Source organism: Gymnoscopelus braueri (assembly GCF_963280865.1).
Source record: "Gymnoscopelus braueri genome assembly, chromosome: 19".
NCBI lineage: Eukaryota > Metazoa > Chordata > Actinopteri > Myctophiformes > Myctophidae > Gymnoscopelus > Gymnoscopelus braueri.
In genome coordinates, this window is record NC_137621.1 from 8405839 (window position 1) to 8433826 (window position 27988).

A 27988-nucleotide genomic window follows, 5' to 3' on the forward strand; every position below is an offset into this window, starting at 1 on the left:
GCTTTTCTTCTCCTCCTCGCCGAACCGTTCAGCTGCGATGCTGACAATGATTGTTGTCATAGCTTGTAGCTTCCTGTCGGCCTCTCCCTTCGCCATTGCCTCCAGAATTTGGTCGACATCGTCATCGAACTGCTTCCAGAGTGAGGTCATGCTAGATGCAGGCCATTTGATCCGCCTCCTGTCAGACTTGATGCTCGAGGGAGTTGTCTGCAACACTTGGAGGTTCTGGGCACTATGGGGTGACTCCGGGCCTGGCACCTCCTGCGTCTCACCAGGTGTAACACCTGTGCGTTGTGTTGCTTCTGCTCTCAACAGGCACATCCTCGCTTGGTGGATATTTAAGCCATGGATGTTCTTGCAGACTTTACCGCATGTACACTGCTTGCTCATAGTCGTTTGTCCATTGCCTGGGTCTGTTACCGTTATGTCCGTAATTAATTTGGAGAGCATTGTGAGCTTGTGAAACCCACTAACTTTCTTTCTCCCTGTGTGTGTGTGTGTGTGTGTGTGTGTGTGTGTGTGTGTGTGTGTGTGTGTGTGTGTGTGTGTGTGTGTGTGTCAGAAGCCCAGTCCAAATGGTGGAGCCGTCCTCACATCGTGGCTGCTGCCATTCTGATCATCACCATCGTTGGTTTGTCATTTGCACTCAGCGGTAAGGCAAATCTAATATTCCAGTTCTATTTGTCTGCATCACTTCATATTTCCTGTATAGCAAAATGATTACTATCAGAATATAGATATATTTAACGCTTAACAAAGAATAGCCTATACGTAGGTAGTGGTTAATTATATGTCTGATCTCTGTTCCAGTGTGTGCGGCGGCTGCAGGTGTAACTACGAATCAGGAACATGACGTATTTATTGTTGGCGGACAACCAGCAAAGCTTTCGTCTGCTGTCAGCGTTCAAATAGTCCGTGGAGCGTCCAGAAATCACATTTGCAGTGGGACTGTCGTGGACAACCAACACGTTTACCTTCCTGCACAATGCCTCAAGTAAGTTTATTCAGCTATCTTTAATATAATAGATGCATGGCATGGATTAAAGCCGTCTAAATTAAAAAAAGACAAGAATATAGCATTTATTTTTCTTCCAGGGACATCAACCCAACGACTGCACTGATAGTCCAGTATGGAAGGACCAACCTGGATGACGAGGGCGGTGAGACCAGACGCGTTAATGATTTCAGGATCAACCCAAAGTGGGATGAAACGTAAGGATGTGCACGGCTAACCAAAATCAAAGTTGTTATTGTGCTATTAATAACTAATATTGGATTATTCTCATCTCCCTATAGCGGGCGGTGGAGCAACGACCAAGCTCTGCTGAAAATGGACTCGCCTATCACCTTCACTGAAGACATCCAACCTGTATGCCTGGCAGACGACGACAGTTTGTTTCCTACCCACACCAAAGGCATCGTGTACGGCTGGGGTGACATCGAATCAGGTAAGCACGGGACCCCCAAAATGGCACCATGTTATAATAGGCCAACATTTAGGTGAAAACAGCAGATCTACAATAATCGCATAAATAATGGTTTCCATTTTTAAATGGTTCCTCTGTTCACTGTATGTAAACACTTAAGCCATTGTCACACAATGTGAGCTTGCAGATCTGCTATTTTCTGAAAATGTGTTTGCCAAAAACAGGGTCGCAGGGTTGAAAGTTGTTTGTTTGTATTTATAGGAGCACTGCCACCACCTAGAGCTCTTCAAGGAGTCAACGTTACCGTAACTGACCATAGAGCTTGTAAGGAAATCCACGGCGGAAGGGTAGATGACGACATGATCTGCGCAGGAAACCTGGAAGGAGGCCAGGACACGTGCGACGTAAGAATGCCATTCAAATCTTAATGGAGCACTTTCACAATTACTACAGCCTTTCTCTCTTCCTGTAAAGTTAGTACGCTGAAATAGAATCAATAAATCAGATGTAGAAAAAAATAAGAAAGAAAGTAAGAAAGTAAGAAATTGTAAAGACTTTACATTGTAAGAATGTAACAGTGTGCTTCAACAGTAACTGAGCGCTACGAGAGTTAACAATGCTTTACTTGTGTTTTATCAGGGCGACGCTGGAGGTGCCCTCATACTCAAACAAGGAGATGATTCGGTGATGGCAGGTTTTGTCATACGTGGACCTCGAACTTGTGGCATTCCAGGCGTGCCCACCGTTTACTGGACGTCCAACAAGAAGTTCATCACCTCTGCCATTGAAGGTGTGTTCATGTTTTAACGTCCTGGCACACAGTCATTGAAGCAATGCCGTGTGTGTGTGTGTGTGTGTGTGTGTGTGTGTGTGTGTGTGTGTGTGTGTGTGTGTGTGTGTGTGTGTGTCTCTCATTAAATGTAAGCTATTTAATTGTATGTATTTAGAGCTGTCCTGGTGTGTTTTATCATGTGTAGAGATGAGAGATCCACTTCCAGAGTGCGGGACTCGGCCGCCTGCAGTTGGACAAGACAAGGACGAGGACGAGGCTCGAGACGAGGCTGCAGTTGTCCGTATCGAGAACGGTCAAGTGGCTGCTCCACATTCCTGGCCCTGGATGGTGTATAGCGAGGTAAATATACATTATACATATAAATATACTTTATACAACGCGCTGAGAGCTTGTAGATCGGCTATTTTCAGAATGTATATAAAGTGTTGGAGCTAATTTTCATACTATAGTAACACATTTGGCTGGGGACCCCCTGGAACCCCCCTCAGAGACCCCTGGGGGACCCCGGACCCCTCTTTGAGAACCACTGAGCTAATAGAACAAGGTCATATCTTGGAGAAGTGCTTCATTTATGCTCCATTGTACGACGGTGTCACACGGCAAAAAGAGACGATTTACAAGCTCACAATATGTCTGCCTTTGATTCACACATTACCTTTTATCTTTCAGTACCCCGATGGACGCTTTCTTGGGGGTGGAGCACTGATTAATCAGTATTTTGTTGCGACTGAGTGGGCCAGGTAATACAAACATACATATTCATGACATATAAGTAAACACAGTTTCAACCTGGCCTCACTATTCTGGTCATTAGTCATTATAGGTGCAATATGTCACAAAATGGACAAAAACATTCAAATGAATAACGAAAATAGCTGATCTACAAGTTCACAACGTGCCACAGCAATGCGTTTTGACCTTGTAGATCGGCTATTTTCGCTATTCATTGCACAACGAAGTATGTAGGGATAAAGTGGTTAAATATGTCAAATGTAACAACCAACCAGTAGCTCTGCTACATATGGACAAATGTTAATATAGTTACTTATTGATAATGGAATTAAAGTGAAATCATCATTTGTTTCTGTTGTCTTCTCCAGTCCTGGTCACTATATGGTGTTGGGAGCCCATGACCGTTCCTCTACCACTGAGGACACTCAGAGGATCAAGGTTGAACAGGTATATGAACATCAAACAGAACATATTACATAACTAACACTATGTTCACACTGACACACCAAATCTGATGTTTGGCCTCTCTGGATGGAATCAGATGGTTTTATCAATATTTTATCTTATGTGGTTAATCTAAACATGTGTCTGTCATTTCTCTGATAGGTCTTCACGCACCCCAACAGGACCATCTCCAACTATCCTCAGTATCGCATGAGGTTGGCCAAACTGTCCAGCCCTGTGAAGTTTAACAAGAATGTTAAACCTGTGTGTGTCCCTGAGGCTGGTGACTTCCCCCCTGCTGGCACGACCTGCGTTATCACTGGATGGGGGCGGGACCGCGCAGGTGAGGAAACAACATGAACACACATTCATGTCCTGGGATGTAAACAGATCTGCACAGCATTAACGTAACTTCCTTGAGGGCTTTAGGGCGGGACTTCCTGTACTTCTGCTTAGAGACTTCACTGGCAATTCATAATCTCAATATTAAATTCAGAGTGAAAATAGATGATCTTCAAGCTCACATCACATCACAGCATGTTGTGAGCTTGTAGATCGCTATTTTCACTATTTTTGAAAATGTGTGAACAATAAATAAATACATTCGTATTTTTTTTCCTATAATGACATGCCAAAAATAGGGGTTAAAAAGTGGTTAAAATATGTATTTTGTAAAGGAATTGAATTTTCCTCTGTATTTATAGATGAGTGTGTACAAAGTCCTCAACTTTGAATCCTGTGTGTTTTTTCCCTCCAGGACCACCATGGCACACTGACCTGCTCCATGAGACTTCTGCCACTATCATCACCAATGATCAGTGCAGACGTGACTGGCCTGGTTCTAACCCAGACAAATACATCACCAACACTACGTTCTGTACTGCAGCCTCTGAGTCCTATCCCTCCTCAGTGAGTAACACAGAGATGAAAACATCAACATGACATTTACACATAGAAACACACATTGAAAAACACAACTGCTTTTTGTTTCAGTCTGACTGGGGAGGACCTCTGATGTGTGAGAACGACGACGCCTCCTGGACGCTGTTTGGTATCATCTTTAATGGTTGGCGCAGACGTCCTTCTCTGTACTACAACGTCACAGCGATGGCCCCGTGGACGAACCAGATACTCAGAGCAGACGAAGCCAGCCGTCAAGTCTGCTTTAAGAGATTTGATGGTTAATACTTCAGTTTGCAGGACAGGTGCACCTCTGAGAAACATCTCACACACGCAGATGAGTTAACCTCTTCAACCCTGGTGCACCTGTTTTCATTCAATTAACCACTTCAACCCATTAAAACCGGGAAAGCATCCGTGACAAACATTTACAAAAAAAGGAGATCTACAAAAATAGCAGCTCTACAAGCTCACAGCGCGTCACTTCGTGCCGCGCTGCAGCTTGTACATCTGCTATTTTAGAAAAAAAAGTGAAAAATATAGATTTTTTTTTTAACACAAACCCTCTCTTCTGGGGGGGGGGGTCCCTGGCACAAAAAAATTGAGACGGGGGGTCCGCAGCCAAATACATATAATTTTGGTGGGTCCTTGCAACGAAACAGTTTGAGAACTACTGATTTAGAAGACATTTGTAGAAAACCCTGGTCTACCTGTTTTTATTTAATGAAAGGGGAGGGGGCCTCCCTGAGCGCTGTATGGGTGATCTCCCTGCACCGGGCCGGCGGGGACCGGGCTCCTGGCGGAGGGAGACACGTTTTTTTTTCTGCCTAGCAACAGGTGCCAATAGTTGTTAGAAAAGGGGTAGAGGAGGACGAAAAGGAAAAAAAAATCCAAAGAGAAACACATAAAAAGCCTCTCAGAAAGCCTGACCATGTCTATGTCTATCTTAATTTCTTTTGTTTCTTTTTATTCATGTAAAATGTAGCCAGGGTTTGTTTTTGTTATGTTTTTTATTTGTTCTAAAATGTCTGTCAGTATGTTGTTTTCTTTTCAAATGTCATTTTTCAATGTCTCTGACTTAAGGGTACTGTGGATATTATTGCCAAAATTATCAATACTTTTACTATTCTGTGCCTACGGGTGGACAGACCTTGGGAAGGGTGAGAAGGGGAAAAAATTAAAAATTTAAAACACCCCCAAAAAGTATTTAAAAAAAAAATAACTTTACAGAAGGGAGCAATAAAAAAACGGGGGGGGGGTGTATTTCCAAATGCCATTGGATTTCTTTTTTTTTTGGGGGGGGGGGGGGACAAATTTAACGTTGACCAGTGTACCAGTATCTGTCCTGAGTTTGAACTATATGTCAATAAAACTCTCTCTCTCTGTATGTACTTTGTACTCGTGTCTTTTACTTTTAATGTACTTGGGATGAAGATTTTACCATGACATAAAAAAATAAAATAAAATGCAACTTTTTAAGTGTAACCTCTTAATTACGGGTTGGTATGCTATCTATGGAAATGATTCCTGTCAAGAGAGTCCTTTATACTAGAGGGTTATTTAGTAAATCAAATGAGTCCAGCATACAGGAGTTTCAGGGGGTGAAAAAAAAAAAGAAATCCACAGTGACCCACACCTGTGCCTCATTCCTGTCAATATGTTTTTAAACACCAGTGTCTTTTGAATTCTTACCCCATACACATCTTCAAATGAGTCCAGTGACTCTGATTCTGGGCTGAGCATGAGTGAACATTCCTGATCAAGTAGGGCACTCATTTAAGGGAAAACACAAAAAGTTAGAACAAGGAGATAAGAGGTTTATGCCCGACAGCGACGATATGTCATAGATGACTGATGTCATAGACTAGCCACATGAAGATCCACATGGAAGCAACGCTGTTATTATACCCCGTCTCCCCCCCCCCCCCTTTACACCACGGCACAGAAGGGGTCTCAGGTGTCTAGAAGAGGGTGTTGTTGTGAATTTAAACAGTCTGGTGTGTTTGTAAATGTATGGGTTCATGCCGTGAGTGCATGAGAACTTTCATTTCACTTAAATACATGTGTCCATGTGGAGGATTGATAATTAACAACTACATTGTCGGATGAAAGGCCGGCTGTCACCCCAAAAATAATAACTTAAAGGGCAGTCGTCACAGTGTGTGTGGGGGGGAACCTAATCGTGCAAACTGCTGGACAGATCAGCACCTAATGTTGGCCTAGTGTTTGTGTGCACACACTATTATTATTATTAATCTACTTTCTTTTTGTTTGTTTCTGTTTTCTTTTTTGTTGTTGTTAGCATATCGTTGTTGTCGGGCAGTAACCTCTTAACGTCCTACTTGATCACACTACAGCGTCACACAAAAGCATCAATAGTAGCAGATCTACAAGCTCGAAACGCGTTAACGCGGCACGTTTTTCTCCCTCTACCATATGCCAGACAGCAAACCGCCCGCCTATGCACAGCCACACCAGAACAGGCTCCAAAACACCTTGGATAGAACCTTTCTCCACACTGCTGTCCAGGGTGTGGAACAGCCTACCAGGGACCAAGTGAGGGCCACTTCTGTCTCTCGGGTTGCAACAACAAGGGGGAACCCTTTCTTTTTTTTTTCTGTGGGGGTCCCAAGACCCCACTTTGAGAACCACTGCCCCTAGACCAGTGTTTCTCATAGTGGGGTTTAGAGACCCCTCAGGGTTCCTTGGGGTGGATGATCCAAATGGACCCTTGCAGGTCTGTAACTCTGAGAGTGTGCAAATGGAACCAAATAGACCCTTAAAGGACCATTTGAGAGATTTAGAAAAAGATGAAGCAGACAACCACATACTCTTCCTGATTGTGTCTTTCCAGTCACAACATGGCCTTCCCTGAATCTCCACTCTCAATATATTCTGCTATGGACTGGTGCAGAAGGTAACCGGAACGCTCGCCCCAAAACACACACACACCCATTTTTTTTGTGCCCCCCAGCGGTTAAGTTTAGTTAAGTTAAGTTTAGCAATAAGGTTAGGTTTTGGCACCATTTTACTGAGGTTACGTTTAGGAATTTATGTTAGGCATAGTTTTACTGAGGTTACGTTTAGGAATAAGGTTATGTTAGGCATAGTTTTACTGAAGTCAAATGGAAAATAACGCTAACTGTAATAACTCAATACAAAAGAGAACATTTAAATGACTGAACACAAAATATCAGGAGTGACAAACAAATAAAGTAATAAGACGTTACTAAGAAATAAAAAAGGTCAAAACTACATGAGATACAGTTAAAAGAAAAACATCACATCACATCACCATCAACGTAACGTTAAGGAATAAGGCTATGTTAGGCATAGTTTTACTGAGGTTACGTTTAGGAATAAGGTTATGTTAGGCATAGTTTTACTGAGGTTACGTTAAGGAATAAGGTTATGTTAGGCATAGTTTTACTGAGGTTACGTTAAGGAATAAGGTTATGTTAGGCATAGTTTTACTGAGGTTACGTTAAGGAATAAGGTTATGTTAGGCATAGTTTTACTGAGGTTACGTTGAGGAATATCTGGTGGCGACTGTTTCGAGGTCGGCGGATTTGACCCGAGGCTATTGCAGCATTAAATAAACTGCCTCGCTGATATAGGATGTTTTTTTTTTTTTTTTTTTTTACTCAAGTCTTTGCTTCTGGGGGGTCCCTGGAACAACATATCTTGAGATGGGGGTCCGCGGCCAAATACATATAATTGTGGGGGCCCTTGACATGAAAAACGTTATAGCAACTTCAGTTTTTTTTTCAAAAAATTTGTTAGGATTTAGAAGACATTATTTCGTAGAATCCTCCAGAAGCAAAGATTTGAGTTACAATATTCGGGTTACAAATATATATATTATACATATTAGTTTTCATGATTTTTCCAAAAATAGCAGATCTACAAGCTCATAGCGCGGCACTCTGTGCCGCGCTATGAGCTTGTATATCTGCTATTTTTGAATAGCCAAAGTATAAAATGTTGGTTTATGTGGTTACACAGATGCGCTCCCGGTTTTAATAGGGTTAAAACACTTGAAATCAGATGCTCTGGTTGTGTCCTCTCTTCACTGATGTTCACATAGGTTTTTGTCACTGCTCACTCCTACAGTTATTCGTAGAGACAACCACACGTCTCCTCCGATAAGCATGTCATCAAGGCTGCTTCTTTTCACCTGACAGGTGAGTTTGTACTTCTCTAGTAACACTCATCTGAACCCATTCAATCCGGGAAAGCATCTGTGTCATTTTAGATTTGAGCTATATAACCATTATTTTATACTTTGGCTATTCAAAAATAGCAGATATACAAGCTCATAGTGCGGCACCGAGTGCCGCGCTATGAGCTTGTAGACCTGCTATTTTTTGAAAAATCGCGAAGATGTGTGCAAATCTTTGAATATTTATATTTTCAAAGTGAACATTAAGTAACTCAAATCTTTGCTTCTGGAGGTCCCTGGAACACAATATTTCACAAATGTTCCAAAAATATACATTCAAAGATTTGCACACATTTGCACGATTTAAAAAAAATTGCAGATCTACAAGCTCATAGCGCGGCACCTATGAGCTTGTAGATCTGCATTATTTTTTAATAGACCTCTAAAAAGACGAAAGATACTTTCCCGCAGTGAATGGGTTAAAGGGAACGTATAGTCTTCATGTTATCCCTAAGTTAAGATCATTGCCTGTTGCCCCTCACCTTCTGTTATTACTGTACAAAAGCATTATTCAACCTGATCTGTTGTATTGTTCCCCATGATTCTTTTTCCACTATATTGTCCATGTCTAACAGAGACAGACTTTACAGTATGACCCGTATTGCCTCCAAGATTAGTGGACTTACCACACCCACACTTTCTGATGTGAACAATAAGGCCATCACACGTTTAGCACTTTCAATAGAAAATGACACGGATCATCCCTTACTTACAACATAGTCACTGCTCATGGCCATCTGTAGGAGTTTTGTCCCTTCAGCCATTGCAGCATTAAACAAACTTTCTTGCTGATATGGGATGTTTTTGTGTATACTGGGGACTTCATGTATTGTCTTGGTGTTATGTTGTTCTGTGCTATATGGTGATGTGTTTTTCTGTTGGAACAGACTGTGAAGATCAATGTCCCTGAGGGGAAAATAAAGACAATCATTATCATTAACATAGTAGTAGAGAGAGCCCGACCGATGCCAGATTTGTGGGTCCGATGCCAATCTCGAATTTGGAGAGTGAGTCCTAAACCACCGATTACCTTTATGTCTTTGACCCATATTTTGTCAAGAAGCAACATTTTTAATTGAACTTAACTTAGATTTGATTCAAGTTTCTATTACAGAACTTATAAGCAGAACAATAGATAAATAAACATAACTTTTTATTTAACCACTAGTTCTCCCCCAAAATGACTTTTTTCCCTATCGATTAGTCACCCCATGGAGACTTGAACTCATGGATATATTTTTTTTTGTCTCATTCCTAAGACAATAATTGGATGACCAGCAGCGGTTCCGGTAGGAGACACAAAGAGTCTCCTTTGTGTCTCCTACCGGAACCGCTGCCTACCGGTCTGCTGGTCATCAAATTATTGGCTTAGGAACGCAATATAAAATGAAATAAAATATCCATGAATTCAAGTCTCCATGGGGTGACTAATTGATAGAATTGTTTTTGGGGTGAACTATCCCTTTAGGCCCTATTCAAAAATGTAAAAAATATATACGGTCTCTGCAGAGTCTGGGGGTTAGAATCCACCGCGGTGCTTCCGGCTTTGTCAAGCTAAAGCGGAGCCTGTCAGCAGGGGAGTGATGGGCGGGAGGAGTAGGTAAGACGAAGGCTCTACGTCCTCCCGGTGGGGGCTCCTCCTCACTGGCAGGTGAGTCAGTATGATACAGCAGCAGTGACAACACACAGTAAGGTGTGGGGAGGAACCAATAAGGACTAAAAGTGGGGAGAAAAAAAAATGTTCAAAGCAAAACATTAAATGAAAATGAAAAAACTAAAAACAAATAGTCGATCTACAAGCTCACAATATGATCTACAAGCTCACAATTTTGTTAAAGAGGTGGTGCCATGGTTTTGCACTTTTTCTGTTTTTCATGTGTCTATGAGGTTGATAGAACTTCATTAAGCCCCCTGGTGGTGTTTTTATGGTGTTTTATGTCTTCTCTGACTATTTTGAGTTTCTACCTGGAGGCTGAAACCTTGAGGGTCAAACGTGCCAATAGAAAAACAGCCCTTTAGTGACATAGTAAAAATATACCCTCCCCCTCATTATCATAACACAACAGGTGTGGGCATGAGGAGGAGGAGGGACTAGGACAGGTGGGTGGTGCTAAGGTGGTGGAGGAGGTGCTAAGGTGAGAACCAGGTATACTTAATGAACTGGAGGCGTGTCCACATAAAAACATAATTTTAACACTTTCTGTACACTTTTTTGAAAAAAAAATCTTCCTCCTAGTATAACCATAATACCTGATGATTATGTTTTAGGGGGGGGGGGGGAAATCACTGAAAATCACGACACACCGTCTTTAACGACATGCCTAGAATAGGGACGACAGGCGTAAAGAGGTTAAACATCAGTACACATTGATATTAGTCTGGCCGCCAGGCTATGAGATACCGGCCAAACCCACATATGGGCAGTGGTGGAAAAAGTACTCAAATGTTTTACTTAAGTAAAAGTATCAATACTGCAATGTAAAAGTACTCTGTTACAAGTAAAAGTCTGAGATAAAGATAAAGAATTTACTTGAGTAAAAGTACAAAGGTATTGGTATCCAAATGTAATTAAAAGTACCAAAAGTAAAAGTACAAAAATATTTGAGAATAGCAGATCTACAAGCTCTATAGCTCAGATCTACAAGCTACAAGCTCACAACGTGTCGCGATGCGACGCGTTGTGAGCTTGTAGATCTGCTATTTTCAAATAGCCTACGTATAAAATAGGTCGAAAGTGATTAATGTAGGTTTTATAATAATTTGAATCTGCAAAGTAACTAGTAACTAAAGTTTTCAAATAATTGTAGTGGAGCAGAAGTAAAAGTATAGACATTTGGAAATACTCCAGTAAAGTAAAAGTACCTAAAAATTGTGCAGCACTTGAGTAAATGTACTTAGTTACTTTACACCACTGCATATGGGTCTGGCTCTAGAACCTGGATGGATGAAACACAGTGGTTCAGTAATATCTGTTCCCAGCACACTCATCAGAAACGGTACAGAAGCACATCACAGCAGAACAACTTAAAAAGCAGTAAAACAGCAAAACACTGAAGAATTGAGAGATCTTGACGTATTGAAAATACTCTGGAATGATTCTGTTAAAATAGAACCGTTTAATAATTAACCTTTAAAAGGGAAATGTCATCATCTTCATCAGCCAGAACAAACGAGAGTCTGAACAGGCTGTGAGTACAGTTTACAACATTTAATATTATAGACATTTTATATACATTTCTTTTCAGCCGTTTTTTGTTTTGCTTCTTTGAGACACAATCTTTCAAACCTGTCGTTTGTAAAACAAATAAAAGTACAAAACACCAAACTGATCAGAATGTTGTTGTTTTTTTTCTCCTCGTTTTGGAAGACTAGAAAAAATACTTTGATGGTACTAATGGTGGTTCTTGATCGTGGTATTAATCATGCAATTAGACAAACAAAAATGTAGTTTGGTACACCACACATTTTAGCATGTTTGAAAATAAAATGGTTTTACAGAATAAAACAAAGGTTTTATGAATCCGTACGAGCCTTAAAATACGTCCCCTAGCAACACACACTGGCCCGTTACCTGGCAACTGTTGCCACGGTAACTATTTGGTTGTGACTGATGAGACAGGTTTTAATTCTGCAGTGAGACCGGTTTTAGTCCTGCAGTGAGACAGGTTTTAGTCCTGCAGTGAGACAGTTAGCCCTGTAGTGAGACAGGTTTTAGTCCTAAAGTGAGACAGGTTTTAGTCCTGCAGTGAGACAGGTTTTAGTCCTGCAGTGAGACAGTTGGCCCTGTAGTGAGACAGGATTTAGTCCTAAAGTGAGACAGGTTTTAGTCCTGCAGTGAGACAGGATTCAGTCCTAAAGTGAGACAGGTTTTAGTCCTGCAGTGAAACAGTTCTATAGTGAGACAGTTTTTTAGGTAGTGAAACAGGTTTTAGTTCTGCAGTGAGACAGGTTTTAGTCCCGCAGTGAGACAGTCAGTCCTGGAGCGAGACAGGTTGTAGTCCTGCAATGTGACAGTTAGTCCTGCAGTTAGACAGTTTGTGATTCTGCAGTGAGAAAGTTTGCAGTCTTGCATTGTGTGCGAGACAGGTCACAGTCCTGCAGTGTGTGAGACAGGTCGCAGTCCTGCAGTGTGTGAGACAGGTCGCAGTCCTGCAGTGCGAGTGAGACAGGTGTAGGCAGATGTGCGGGGGCGGGGCTATAGCAGAGAGGATTCTTAAAAAACACTTCATTTTACACTAATATGTTAAATATGCAAATAATGCTTGAAAAGGATGACAATGATTGGCCAAAACAGTTCATTTTCCGCTACATTGACGACGAGTAGGGGGCGGGACTTTAAAACGCAGGGCCACCCAACCACCCACCCACCCACCCACCCGGGGGATGGAACCGTGGCCGTGGTAACCGCGTCCTCCTCCCCGTCCCATAGGCTGTAGCGTTTCAGGAGCAGCAGTGTTTTTGTGAAGGGTCCTCGTGTTGTCCTCTACGCCAGTGGGTCTCAACCTCCGGCCCGGGGGTCCACCAGCGGTCCAAATGGACCCTTGCGGGTCTGTAACTAACCGGGTCTGTAACTGGAACCAAATGGACCCGTAAGACGGGTCCATTTGGTTCCATTTGCACACTCTCAGAGTTAAATGAAGTTTACAGAATAGATTAGGATACCAATATGGTTTAGTTCAGTGATTCTCAACTTTTTTAAACTTCAAGGACCCCCAGCTGGATATGCATTAGACCAGTGGTTCTCAACCTTATCAGGATGTGACCCCCCCCCCCCCCAAAAAAAATCTTATTTGAACTGGGCCCCCACCCTGACAAGCACTTGGAATTGTAGGAGTTGAGGCATTACATTTAGTTTGACTCGGTTCCACAGATAAATAGTGAAAATAGCAGATCTACAAGCTCACAACGCCTCACAGTATTATGAATTTCCAAATTGTTTCTCCTCCTCTTTCTTGTATTATTTGACAGTTTGGCCCAATGTTTGACCAGTTTCTATAGTATAGTTTGTTGATTACTTTTGATGCAGTAATGGTCTTTTTCTTGACTTTTTCTTTTTCTTTTCGAGGTGTTAAAAAGGTCTTAAACGTCCTAACATTGTCACTTTACCGTCATCTGGCGACCCCCCACCCCGGGGGTCCCGAGCCACAGGTTGAGAACCACTGCATTAGACCCCCACGCCACACTTTTTTAATCTCTGGGACCTCCAATCTACACTGTAAGAAATCCTCAGTGTTAATAGAAACCCATTCCTTTTGTACGCTCCCAGAGTTACAGACCCCGTGTTAAAGAGTCCATTAAGGACCCCCTGGTGGTCCCCCGGACCGGACGTTGAGAAACCAGCGCTCTTTTACACGTACACCCTGGCGAGGGCGTCGGCCCCCGCGGAGGCGATGTAGGCTTTGGAGGGGTGAAAGGTCACGTCGTAGATGGCCTCCTCGCTCTTCTTCCTGTGCGCCGTTATTTCCTGAACGCACGTCTTGCTGTCCAGGTTCCACAGGCGCACCGAGCAGTCGTGGCCTGAGGGGGGCGACACAGAACAAAGAAGATACAACCTCTTATTGACACTTATCTCACAGATATTTCTGCTGAGCTCAACAAGCTGAACAGCTCCATGCAAGGAAGATTCAAACGTTTTACAGCTGTACGGATTTATTAAAAAGATGAAAAGGTGGATACAGCGAGTGGAGAGTGGTAATATAAGTAGGTCAGGAGTGGCTTATTGTCGGTAACAGCCGATAACACGTGGAAGTCTGTCCCCGGTACAATGCGCTAGACCCCTGGGAGATGGATTGCTGAGGCGGAGCGCCACACCTACCATCAGCTCCAAGACGAGGCGTGCTACCAAGCCGTGCTACTCATACGCTGAGTTGGCGGTGCCTGGGATCGAACCCATGACCTTGTGGTCTGTAGGCGAGAGCTCTACCGACTGAGCTACCCGGACACAAAACCTGACTATGTTTCCATCACTTGAGGATTATACTGACAGTACTGACATTAAAGACATTATCAGTGGCCATTTGAGGAGGCTTGTGTCTCAATTTGAAAAGTACTTTGCTGAGTCTGACCAGTGGCGCTGTGACAGCAAGTGGATCCTGCTCCCATTCAGTGAAGCAGCAGCAGAGGGTTCAAGCTTAACTCCCACAGAAGAGGATCAGCTCATTGACATGTCCACAGACTCTGTTAGGAGGCACACGTATGAAACACAGCCCCTTGCAAAGGTCTGGATGAGTTGTAAGGCAGAATTCCCAGAGCTTACAGCAAAAGCAATGAAGTTGTAACCTTTTGCAACAACCTACGTCTGTGAGAGTGGGTTTTCCACACTGACTTATCTGAAGAGTAAGTACAAGGGCTAGGATGGAGCCAGAGAATGACATGAGACTGTAGACAGACTGTGTGCAACTCACCATGCCCAGAAATCACACTAACTGTAAGTGTAACTTATAAAAGTTATTGATGCTCAATTATTTCACCTTTTGCTTCAGTGATTGGAATAGCCTTGAATGAAAATGCAGCATTTTTATGGTTTTGTCAAGAAGTCAGGAAGCATGTTGTACCTTGTACTCATTTATAAAAAAATATATATCCACAAGTTTCCTAGGGGTTGTGAGCATCACTTCCTGTCAATTTGATTGGATCAAATTGACAGGAAGTGATGCCCACAATGCCCTAGGAAACTTGTGGATAGAAAAAAATAAATGGAAAAAATAAAAAAAAATAGAAACTTGTCAAGCCTGCTGTGAAATGTGTCTTCAGTGTTGCACATTTGTCTCACATCACACAATTGTGTGATTGACTGAAAGAGACTTATTTTGAGAGAGGACTTGGGCTGTCCTGCTTGGTTCAGGGAGAAGACACTTTTGTAAATAGTTTATGCATTCAAATGTGTCAGTATATCCAACAACAATGTTGTGCACTGCTTGCCAATGATATCCCTGATCTTTACTGATAATAAAAATGCTTTGAAAACCATTTTTTTGTGTCCAGCTCATGACTGTGATAGTGTGATTAGTGAGTAACAAGTAAGAAAAAAAACCTGAATCTTAACCCATGGAATGGTGCATGAACCCCCCACCACTATTGTGTGGGGTGGGTCTATGATGGACCCACCGACACAATAGTGGTGGTCCCCAGGTTGCTTTTAGTCAGGATGGTGGTCCCTGGGTCAAAATCAGTTGAAAACCCCATGTCTAAACAATGTACTATTGAAATGACCATTTGAAACTATAACATACCAGGTAAACAATGAACTTAGCATCCATTGGTCCACACAGTGGTGGAAAAAGTACTCACATTTTGTACTTAAGTAAAAGTATCAATACTGCAATGTAGAAATATACTCTGTTACAAGTTTAAAAAAAAAAATCCGGTATTCAAAATGCACTTGAGTAAAAGTACAAAAGTATTTGCATTAAAATATATATAAGTGCTAATAGTAAAAGTACTCATTTTGCAAAATGTCCCATTTCAGAAGTTTCCAGATGTATGAAAATGCTTTGAAAATAGCAGATCTACAAGCTCACAACGCGCCACAAAGCGACGCGTTGTGAGCTTGTAGATCAGCTATTTTCAAATAGCCTAAGTATGCATAGGGCTGAAGTGGTTAGTGTATGTTTTGTAATGATAATCAAAATCTACAAAGTAACTTAAGTTTTCAAATAATTGTAGTGGAGTAAAAAGTACAATATTTGCCTCTGATATGCAGTGGAGTAGAAGTAAAAGTATTGAAACTTGGAAATACTCTAGTAAAGTAAATGCACACTCAAACACAGTACACTACTGCTCTCTGCTCTTCTATTGAGATCCTGTGGTCTGGTAGGACACCTACTGGCTGACAAGTGGTACTGCCTGGAAGGCCAAATTCAACATCTCCCCTGATTTAAGAAGGTTTATTCTTATTAGCTCTGTGGTAGAAATGTCACCACTGAGATCAGATTGCACCTTTAACCTGAATCCAACTTATTATTAACAAAGATCATTTATAAACAAAGGGGGGGGAAGCCCCCATAACTCTGAAAGTGTACAAATGGAACCAAATGGACCTATAAGGGTCCATTTGGTTCCTTAACTATCAATCATTTAGCTGGGGACCCCCTGGAACCCCCTCAAGGACCCCACTTTGAGAACCACTGCTTTAACCCATTCAATCCGGGAACGCATCTACAAAATGTCTTCTAAATCCTAACAGTTTTCTGAAAACCTTGTTGTTATAATATCAGTGGTGCTCAAACCTTTTCATGTCAAGGACCCCCAACATTATATGTATTTGGTCGCAGACCCTCATTTCAAAATATGTTGTTCCAGAGACCCCCCCCCCCCCCCCCAGAAGCAAAGATTTGAGTTAAAGATGTTAAATTGTAAAAAAAAAAAAAAAGCAGATCTACAAGATCATAGCGCGGCACCGAGTGCCGCGTTATGATCTTGTATATCTGCTGTTTTTGAATAGCCCAAAGTATAAAATAATGGTTATAGCTAAAGAATCTAAAATGACACAGATGCTGTTACATATCTGTGTATTTATGAAGGGTTCTATTTATTATAATTATTGCACAGTGTTTGGTATGCACCCTGACCTAAGAGCTGTCAGCAGCCGTGTGCATTGGCAGTGTGTAACATGCTGGCCATGGTGTTACACACTGTCCATGGAGATGGTGCTCAGGGAAAGTTTGGTCTAAATGTGGTGTCCAAAAGTTTGGTAACACCACGTTCTGTACATCCTGTTTGTGAAAATGTTGAACTTGCTAAGAAGACATGTTAAAATGAAGACTTTCGGGGCAACCTTCGGCTGACCGATTGTTAGATTACTTGTTAAGCAGTTTGATTTGATTCCTCCATAATACAACTCTGTTTGTGATTTTTGCCTATAGAGCTACCGGCGCCAGTTTCATGTACAAAGCCAACTTTTGAAGTAGTTTAGAGTAGTTAGATTAGAGTAGAGTTCTCTTGTCATTTTCATTTGGTGTAGATAAGGTTAGTAAGAGGTTTAAAAGTAAGGATAGGTTTAGCTTGGTTTATTTGGTTATTGCTTTGCGCCGGGGCTCATTTTCTGTGTATGTCTAAAGTTAAATACTTGTCTTGAAAATTGTCTATTTGTAAATTCATTGTATGTACAAATTCATTTCAAACCTAAAAAGAAACCAAAGGAAGGCCATGCAATAAAACAACAATTCACTTTTCAACCTTATGTCACGGTCCTTTCATTCCCTTGACTAAGGATCGTAACAGATGCGTTTCCGGATTAATGAATTAATAGATTAATGAATAGATCTCAGTGCTGATTGGTCACTTACTGCCCAATCTGGGAACCCATCGCCAAATGAAAAGGAAAAACGTTCTTGAGAGATTACTTACTGCCTGACATCAGATAGATGCCGTTTGGGTCCACAGCCAGACTGGTCACTGCGTCCAAGTGCGCCACCATGGCATGGATCACTTTCCCTGCGCGCACACACACACACACACACACACACACACTTATTAACCATATTCATTTTCGTAAAATTTCACATTTCTTTCTGTTCCTTTCTGTCATTCTGTTACACCAATTGAACCTTTGTCAAGACCCGCCCGTGTTCTCGCCCCTCTCTCACAGCCATTATTAGCTGCTGTTGCTTGGTTGGACAGAAATATTCTCTTTCCATCCATTACCACGTGTTTTTCATTCTTTTTTTAAACGTGGCCTCCGTAAAGAGGAACATCTCGGGTGCGAACACAAACAAAGCTGATTCAGACAATATAGAACATCACCAAACCCAGTACTGTTAGTTTTTTTAATAAAAGTGTTAACTTCCTGCTGATTTTACTATTTGAAGATCCGGATCTGCGGATCCAGTCCGGGTTTTCTTCTTAATACAAATAGCAAAATCAACAGGAAGTTAATATTTATATTAAAAAACGCAAACAGCACTGGGTTTGGGGATGTTCTATATTGACTGAATCATCTTTGTTTGTGTTCGTTTACTTGCTAAAAGAGTGACTTTGAGGGCTGTTTTACCGTACAATGTAAGACAATGAGGAGCATATTTTGAATTATCCATTTCTAACCAATGGAGCAATTATTTTAGATTTCTTGTCCACCTTTGGAGTTACATCATGGCAAGGTAACTACACAACCCAAACCTCTACCAAAGTGGTCTTGCCCTTTAAGCAAACTCAGCATAAACAACCAGAAGGAGGCCGAACGAGGGCAGAACAAGGAGGATGGAGCCTGCTTTTTGGTCGGTCAGGGGCCAATCAGAAGGCTGACAAAAGGGTCAATTGACCCTTTGTCACACACAGCTGTGTGGAAACGAGATAGTATGAGATTAATGCAGTCAAAGTCTCACCTGATTTGTTATCAAAGAACTTGATGTGTCTGTCCTCGTGAGCTGTGATGGTGATGGGTAGTGTAGGGTGACTCACCACCCTGTTGATGTGGTTGATACCTGACACAACATGACACACACAACATGGTTTATACCTGACACAACATGACACACACAACATGGTTTATACCTGACACAACATGACACACACATCATGGTTTATACCTGACACAACATGACACACACAACATGGTTTATACCCGATACAACATGACACACACAACATGGTATATACCTGACACAACATGACACACACAACATGGTTTATACCTGACACAACATGACACACACAACATGGTTTATACCTGACACAACATGACACACACAACATGGTTTATACCTGACACAACATGACACACACAACATGGTTTATACCTGACACAACATGACACACACATCATGGTTTATACCTGACACAACATGACACACACATCATGGTTTATACCTGACACAACATGACACACACAACATGGTATATACCTGACACAACATGACACACACAACATGGTTTATACCTGACACACAACATGGTTTATACCCGATACAACATGACACACACAACATGGTATATACCTGACACAACATGACACACACAACATGGTTTATACCTGACACAATATCTTTACCATAGAAATACATGGAACACTGTCTTTACCATAGAAATGCATGGCAGACTGTCTTCACCATACAAATACATGGAAGACTGTCTTCACCATAGACATACATGGAAGACCGTCTTTAAAATAGAAATACATGGCAGAGTCTTCACCATAGAAATACATGGAAGACTGTCTTTAATATAGAAATACATGGCAGACTGGCGCTGCCAGCTCAAAAGGCGTTCTATGTGGACAACGCCCCCAATAGTTCAAAATGATTTTTAAAGTTAGACTTACAATTAGGAAAAGATTCAGGATGTGTCCTCAAAGTTTAGTAACACTAAAGTATGTGTGTGTGTGTGTGTGTGTGTGTGTGTGTGTGTGTGTGTGTGTGTGTGTGTGTGTGTTCGTACTTGTGTCTCCTTGTCCGTGGAGGACCAGGGTTGGCTGAGAGGTCTCCAGGTCAAAGGTCACGATATCTCCACTGCTGAATGACGTCACCATGTGGGCGGGGTCACAGCCGATGAAATCTACTGATGTCGGGATGCCGTGTTCTACACACACACACACACACACACACACACACACACACACACACACACACACACACACACACACACACACACACACACACACACACACACACACACACACACACACACAGAGCCATTTAAATATATATTCAAATCATTTGAAAAATAGATCTACAAGCCTGAAGTTTTGTGATCTTGTAGATCGACTATCAAATCTACATTTTTCAAATTGATTGGAAAACTGCACTTTATGACACAATATAGGTTCCAAACATTGGTAATCAATGGTTAAGGACATTGGTTCTGGGACCAGGGGGTCCGCAGCAAAACGAGGAACAGTTTCAACACTTAAAGTGTTAAAATATTAATTCGGGGGTCCTTGACATGAAAAGGTTTGAGAACCACTGCTCTAGTGTTAAGTGTCACGTTTTACAGATGTTCAACAGATGTTGTGCAGATTTATCATGAACTGTTTCTTTTTACTTTTTTTGGCTGTTCACGAACTTCTTTGTCATCAAAAATACAGCGTACGATGCGATTATATCAGATTCAACACATATGGAGTCACATAAACCCTATACATATAAATGCAATGCACATAAACATACAGTATATTTACACTTTTAAAAATGTTCAACCATATCAACAAAACCTTTTATTTTTTATTTTGAAGTATGAAATTCTGTATTTCAGTTCTTAGTGATGACCAACATATTAAATATGTGATCATGAATTGTTTCTAACTGTATGTTTTGATATACATTTGATATATATTTGATATTTTGTGTTGTTTGTTGCAGTTGTTTGACTGCTGAATGTTTATTGGACCACAATGCATTGGCTTTTTTGTCATTTAAAAAAAATAATCCATAAAAAATTCAATCAATCAATCAAGGTTCCAACCTGTGTTAGCAGAGAAGGTGTTGATACATGGGTCCTTCTCCTCCGGGTTCCACAGCTTGACCGTTCCGTCCGCAGAACACGACAGGAGGCGGTTCTTAACGCCGCTGTAAGCCAATCCCCACACAGCGTCTGTGTGGCCCGCCCAAGAGCCCGCCAGCACCGTGGGGTCTGATTGGACCACAGAGAAAGGGGAGGCGTTGATAACTTAATGGTTACATTTGCCATATGTTTTGTCATAGATTTCAAAGTTGTTACATTGTATTGTTGTGTTAGTACAGTCCCTTTAACATTTCACTGTTTGTACTGAGAGAGATGCTAGCTTCATTGTTTACCCGGTATCCAATAGTTTCAATGTATAGATTATTAGTTTGATAGTATAATGTTCAGACTGATGCTAGGTTCCTGGCTTACCTGTGATCCTAGTTTACTGAGGCACTACACTGACTGTCTCTCTGCAGTTGATGTATGTGTTTATCTTGCTTATTTTAAGTCGCTCTGGATAAGAGCATCTGCTAAATGCCTAAATTGTAAATTGGAGAGACAGAGAGAGAGTGAGAGTGTGTGTCGTGTGTGTGTGTGTGTATGTGTGTTGTGTGTAGGGCTGTCCCGATGCAGCTTTTTCACTTCCAATACCGAAACTGCAGCCTTGATTTTCGATAACGATCCGATTTGTTTTTTTAATAGTCGGTCGATACCGATATCAATCCGATACCAGAATGTATTTCTGTCTCTCTATTCTGACTGATATCAGGCAGGCAGCATACTTTTATATCTTTACTTTTGTATTACTTATTTTGTAGTCTGGAATGTTGGGAAAGGCTTGATCCAATATACGTCCCCAGAATAATAGTCCACAACACACCCATTTATATGATTTATTATTAAGCAATGGGTTCAATCTTCTGCTGAAATGGAGTGCTTGGATCCACTAAGGTGCATGCGTGTGGTGTGTGTGTGTGTGTGTGTGTGTGTGTGTGTGTGTGTGTGTACACCCTACCGTAGTTCTGGTATGGGTCAACAGTAGAACTTGGTACGTTCCAGCAGCAGATGGTAGAGTCCACTCCTCCAGTGAAACACTGAGCTCCACTGGAGCTAACCGCTAACGACAACACCGCTCCGCTAGCAAAACACAAAGGTTACAATTCAGTTCTCACTTTTTTATCGCATTAGGAGGATTTTGCATGTGTATTGTCGCTCTGTGTGTGTGTGTGTGTGTGTGTGCGTGTGTGTGTGCGCGTGCGTGCGTGCGTATGTGTGTGTGCGTGTGTGTGGCCAAATACAAACTATGAGTGTGTTGATGCATACCTGTGAGCTCTGAACGTATAGATGGGTTCCACATCGAATGAGGCACTTCTATAAAAGCACAGACACCTTCATGAATATCATCATCATCATTAGCATAAATGTCATCATCCTTATAATCATCAGACCACAATTAAATGTTCTCCCCAATTTAGTCGTTATGCCAACCCTCCTCATGTGTATAGTGAAGTCCCTGTCACTGCTGACCCCTAGTGTTGGTGTTGGGGAAGGCACAGACAACCACACGAGTCCCCCTGGTAACACATTAGAAGTCTCCAGCCTCCAGTCTCACTAGGACTGCGTAACGCATGTGGAGGAACACGCCATCCCTCCCTGCTCTGTTCCCCGCAGGACAGGTGCAGTGACAGAGATCACCCTCCCCTGCTGGCTTCAATTCTGTTCGCTGGAAGCGGAAGCAACTGCAGAGGAATCAAATCCCAGTTTCCACAGAGGAGGGCAGAAACTCTATCCCTGCGCCACCCAGACGCCCCTATGTGAATGAATGTAGTGTCTATTGTATAGTCTACTGTCTGAATAGATGTCGTAGTAGTAGTAGTAGTAGTAGTAGTAGTAATAAATAGTGGTAGTAACAGCATTAGTACCTACGTACTTTTTAGTAGGTAGCGTTTTGGTGAGGTTCCACAGCTTAACCGTGTGGTCTTCAGAGACGGTGATCAAGCAGGGTTCTACAGGATGGAAGGCCAGACACCAGACTCCGTCAAAGTGACTCCGCAGGACGAACTGAGGACTCCACGTCTTACGGAACGAAGACTCCTTATTGGACAACAGCTGTAGAGGAGCAGGATGTCACACGTTGTGTGTGTAAGTGAACAGTGTGCGTGTGCGTGTGTGTGTGTGTGTGCGTGCGTGTCGTCGTAGCTGTAGTCCGTTTCGTCGTTGGTAACGGTGAGGTCAGCGAGTTCACCCAATCCAAGGACACTCTCTAGGACATCGTCTGGCCCCGCCCCCAACATGAAAGACTTCCCACTTCCTGTTGGGAAGGACAACGGCTCCACTGAGAGAGAGAGAGAGAGAGAGAGAGAGAGAGAGAGAGAGAGAGAGGGAGGGAGAGAGAGAGGGAGTTTTCTCATTGACGTGACAGAGCAGAGATGTCACTGTGATAGTTTACTCAAACTTTTACATGTCAAGGGTGGCCTTAATACATATAATGTTTGGGGTCCTTGACATGAAAAGGTTTAGTTCCAGGAACCCCCAGAAGCAAAGATTTGAGTTAAAAATGTTGTTTAAAAAAATATATATTCAAAGATTTGCAAAAATGTTCACGATAAAAATGTAAAAAAAGCAGATCTTAGTGTGGCACAGAGGGCTATGAGCTTGTATATCTGCTATTTTTTAATAGCCAAAGTGTAAAATAATGGTTATAGGCTGTTGCTAAAAATCTAAAATGACACAGATGCGTTCCCGGATTGAATGGGTTAATATGTCACATGTAAACCGTACTGGTATACTGTCATTTTTATCAATAAAGGAAATCACGTACATACAGAAATGTTGTACATAATATTGTAGGTGTTTCTTACATTTTGGTGGGTGCTACAACATTGAGTTGGGATCACCAGTGTTTTACCAAGAAAACGTTCATTTTGAGCCCTGGGTCCAGTGTCTTGCTCAAGGACACTTTGACACAAACCCCTTTGAAGCCGGGGATTAAACCGGGAACTTTCCGATTCCCTACCCCTGTGTACTGTTATAGTATACAGTTTTGTGTGTGTGTGTGTGTGTGTGTAGTGTGTCTCACCCCATTCCGTTCCGTCTCCAGAGCTGCGGGCCTCTCCAGCCCCCTCCCCCTCCCCCTCCAGAAAATCAAACTCCTTCATCACTTCCTCCTCCTCCTCCTCATCATCACCTTGCTCCGTAGCCAGACCCTCATTACACATCTACACACACGCACACACACACACACACACACACACACACACACACACACACACGGTATTACACATTTCGTATCTGTAGGATGGCAACCTCATATGTCCAAAACTGTTACATTTCAGGATTCAAATGGAGAACAACGATATTATATACACATTATACCTAATGCTTTTTTTTATACTTAAGGTCTTTACATACCGGCTGCAAAATTAATAAACAATACGAATCATTTCCCATCACATGACTATTCATAGTGTGTGTGTGTGTGTGTGTGTGTGTGTGTGTGTCTGTGTGTGTGTACCTTTGTTTTGTGTTTTTTTGGTCTGTGTTTATCTGTGATGTCATCGATAATGTCTCCCTCATCATCCTCGTCTTCATCGCTGTCGTCTGCGTTCTCTAGGAAGTTAAACGTCTCCAACACGTCAGGACTCCTACACACACAGACACACAAACACACACACACACACAGTGTATAAATACATATTCACAGATATTACAGTAATCACGGCCAGGATATCCTCCTATAATTAATCAAAGCTCTGTAGTGGTGTGAAAAAATCTGTTCTGCCGGTTCTCCTCAGTGGCTGGAGCAATTGATCTGAATTTGCACACAGCCATTGACCATTACCATGTGCACAGCTGTTTATTAGCGTTTTTGTGTTTGCTGGGTTAACCCTAACCCAAAAATACACTTTTTGGACAGAAAAGAAAATATTTCACCGGATGGAAAAATCTGGTTAATAGAAAAATTCCATTGACCAGATCTGTAGGGGGCGCAGTGTGTGTGTGTGTGAGGTGTGTGTGTGTGTACCTCTTCAGCTCCTGCTCTTTCCTCTTGGCGTCGTTTCCGTTGATGAGCAGGGCGCCGTTGTGCTGAGAGGACGACAAACCCAACAGAGAACGAACTCTCTGACAACAAACGTCTAGGATAGTGTCTGTGTAGCCTACCTCCTGAAGATACCTGCAGAGAGAGAGACATAGAGACAGACAGGGACAGAGTGAGAGAGAGAGACATTAACGTCTAGGATAGTGTCTGTGTAGCCTATCTCCTGAAGATACCTGCAGAGAGAGAGACATAGACAGACAGGGACAGAGTGAGAGAGAGAGACATTAACGTCTAGGATAGTGTCTGTGTAGCCTATCTCCTGAAGATACCTGCAGAGAGAGAGAGACATAGAGACAGACAGGGACAGAGTGAGAGAGAGACATTAACGTCTAGGATAGTGTCTGTGTAGCCTACCTCCTGAAGATACCTGCAGAGAGAGAGAGACATAGAGACAGACAGGGACAGAGTGAGAGAGAGACATTAACGTCTAGGATAGTGTCTGTGTAGCCTACCTCCTGAAGATACCTGCAGAGAGAGAGACATAGAGACTAGCCTGGGATCAATACCTTTTTCGGGTGTGTGATCCGGTCGGGAGCGGAAGCAACCCTATATGCCTCACCCCCAAATAACTCCGGCCACGATCAAGGATATTGTCATTTTAGGACAAAATACAAAATAAATATAAATGTGAGTGTAATTTCCGGAGACTATGTAGACTAGTCTACCTTTGTAATCGCATTTAAATTGGGGAACCAAAACAAAGCGGCTCCGCAAAACCGGAAGCAGCAAAAAGCAGAAGCCGGAAGCTATTTCTTTTCTTTTTTTTTAGGCGTTGCCTAGACCGGATCACACGGGCCATTTAATAACGAATACCAGGCTTTCCTCCGAGGTGGAATGCGAGGTTACATAGAGACATACAGGTACAGAGAGACAGAGACACAGAGACACAGAGACACAGAGAGACAGAGAGACAGAGAGAGAGCACTTTAACCCTGGCGTGCCCATTTTGGGCATGTCATTATAGGCAAAAATGTTCCAACATTTGACAAGAAGACACCATCTTATGATGAAGTATAAAATAGAGCTTAAAGCTGCAATCTGTGAGATGTGTTCTGCTAGAGATTCAAACCCACATCCCCTGCATTAGTGCCAAAATGTCTACTGTTGAGCTGTGACTGACTCTCAGTATAACATGCAGTACCTCTTGTCAACCAGTAGGTGTCCTACCAGACTATAGGATCTAAACGTGTCAGTGGAAGAGTAGGGAGACCACACTGCACATGAACCAGTTATATTGTGTTAAACCATTTAGACCAGAAGCCCATTCTAATGACACTTTATAAATCATAAGACTTTCTGAAAAACTTTACATAATTGTCAACTTTCACTAAAAATATATATATTTCTCAGCCTCTGCAGCAGATGGAAACATGAAATGTAAAACATCTTTGGCTTTTACTGAAAATTACTTTCATTTGCCCTAATGTTCATTATAAAATAAATGCAAAATCAATTTTAAAAAAAATAAATAGAGAGACATTTATGGAATTCACAATGATTTGTTTTCATTTCCTTTGATTATAATTTAGATTTTCAATGTATTTTTAATGAACATAAGGGCAAATTAAAAGTAATTTTCAGTGATAGCCAAAGGTTTAAGTTCTCAAATGTTTCTTTTAGTTTGTTTGTATATATCTGCTACAGAGGATGATAAATAAATATATATAGCAACAAATGACCCAGACGTGTTCCCAGCATGAGTGGTATAACAACGTACAGTATAGTAATGTTTCATGAGTGGTATAACAACGTACAGTATAGTAATGTTTCATGAGTGGTATAACAACGTACAGTATAGTAATGTTTCATGAGTGGTATAACAACGTACAGTATAGTAATGTTTCATGAGTGGTATAACAACGTACAGTATAGTAATGTTTCAAACACACACAAGGTTTTGGACTCCAGCTTTAACCCATTCAATCCGGGAACATATCTGTGTCATTTTTACATTTCTTTGGCTATTCAAGAATAGCAGATCTACAAGCTCCTAGTGCGGCACTCTATGAGCTTGTAGATCTGCTATTTTTGAAAAATCTTGAAAATGTATTTATATTTTTAAAGCGAATATTTGTAACTTAAATGTTTGTTTTGTTCCAGGGGGGTCCCTGGAACAAAACATTTTGAGATGGGGGTCCCTGGCCAAATACATCCTAACAGTATGTTGCTATATCAGTGGTGCTCAACAGCTCATCTAGAAGCTCACAACACGACAGATTGTGAAACCTTTCCATAATGTTTGAACATTTGTATAATGTTCGCCTATTGACATGGCCAAAACATCGGGAGCTACATAGTTGCTGATATCGATATCGAGAGGAGAGGAGAGGAGAGGAGAGGAGAGGGCACATGTTATGTGGATGTATGGTGGTGTACTGTTTCTAATGTCATCTATGCTGTCTAATGACAACAGGCTACATTGATGAGGTGATAATAACTATACTCTCTCATCATGTTGTTCTTGTACATGTACCTGCTCCAGTGGTAAAGGGAGCTGGTTGGGGCTGGTGGTGGAGGCAGCCTCACACGTTCCTGTCAAAGTGACAAATATCAAATATGGGCGATGTCTGATGGAAACCTTGTACGGACAAAACCGTTACCTTTCAGGAGATGGCAAAAAGAACCTGCGTTCCAATGGATTAGATGTATAATTTAGTCACAAGCTCTTGTTTACACTTTTCATTGGTTCTATATTTATCAAACCCACAGACACACTAAATCCTCATCAATTTCAAAATAATAATCCGTCTACAAGCTCACCATGTGACGCATTGTGAGCTTGTAGTACGGCTATTTCTGCTACTTTTTTTGTTAACACTCTTGTACAACAAAATGGGGAATTAATTTACAAACAGACAAAGAGATACAAGGTTTCTGCCAGACAGCAACGATATACACAGATACAAACAGACAGACAGACAGACAGACTCACCTCTTCCTCTGGAGCCATGTGAGGTCACTTCTCCTTAGAGGTGGGGAGGGCTGGTGTGGAT

General features: G+C 41.8%; 1 protein-coding gene across 1 annotated transcript; it reads right to left on the reverse strand.

Annotated features, from left to right (window-relative positions):
• Nucleotides 1–13032: 13032 nt before the first annotated feature.
• LOC308074084 (striatin-3-like) lies at nt 13033–27945 on the reverse strand (the record flags this gene model as incomplete). The annotated part of the gene is made up of 14 exons (XM_080413418.1): nt 13033–14035; nt 17867–17953; nt 18841–18939; nt 19892–20032; nt 20915–21082; nt 21912–22033; nt 22220–22267; nt 22827–23005; nt 23089–23231; nt 23976–24114; nt 24411–24540; nt 24921–25070; nt 27469–27527; nt 27928–27945. 14 exons carry the CDS (start codon nt 27943–27945, stop codon nt 13866–13868), a joined length of 1653 nt encoding a protein of 550 aa, XP_080269544.1. The 3' UTR covers nt 13033–13865.
• Between the last annotated feature and the right edge of the window lie 43 nt (nt 27946–27988).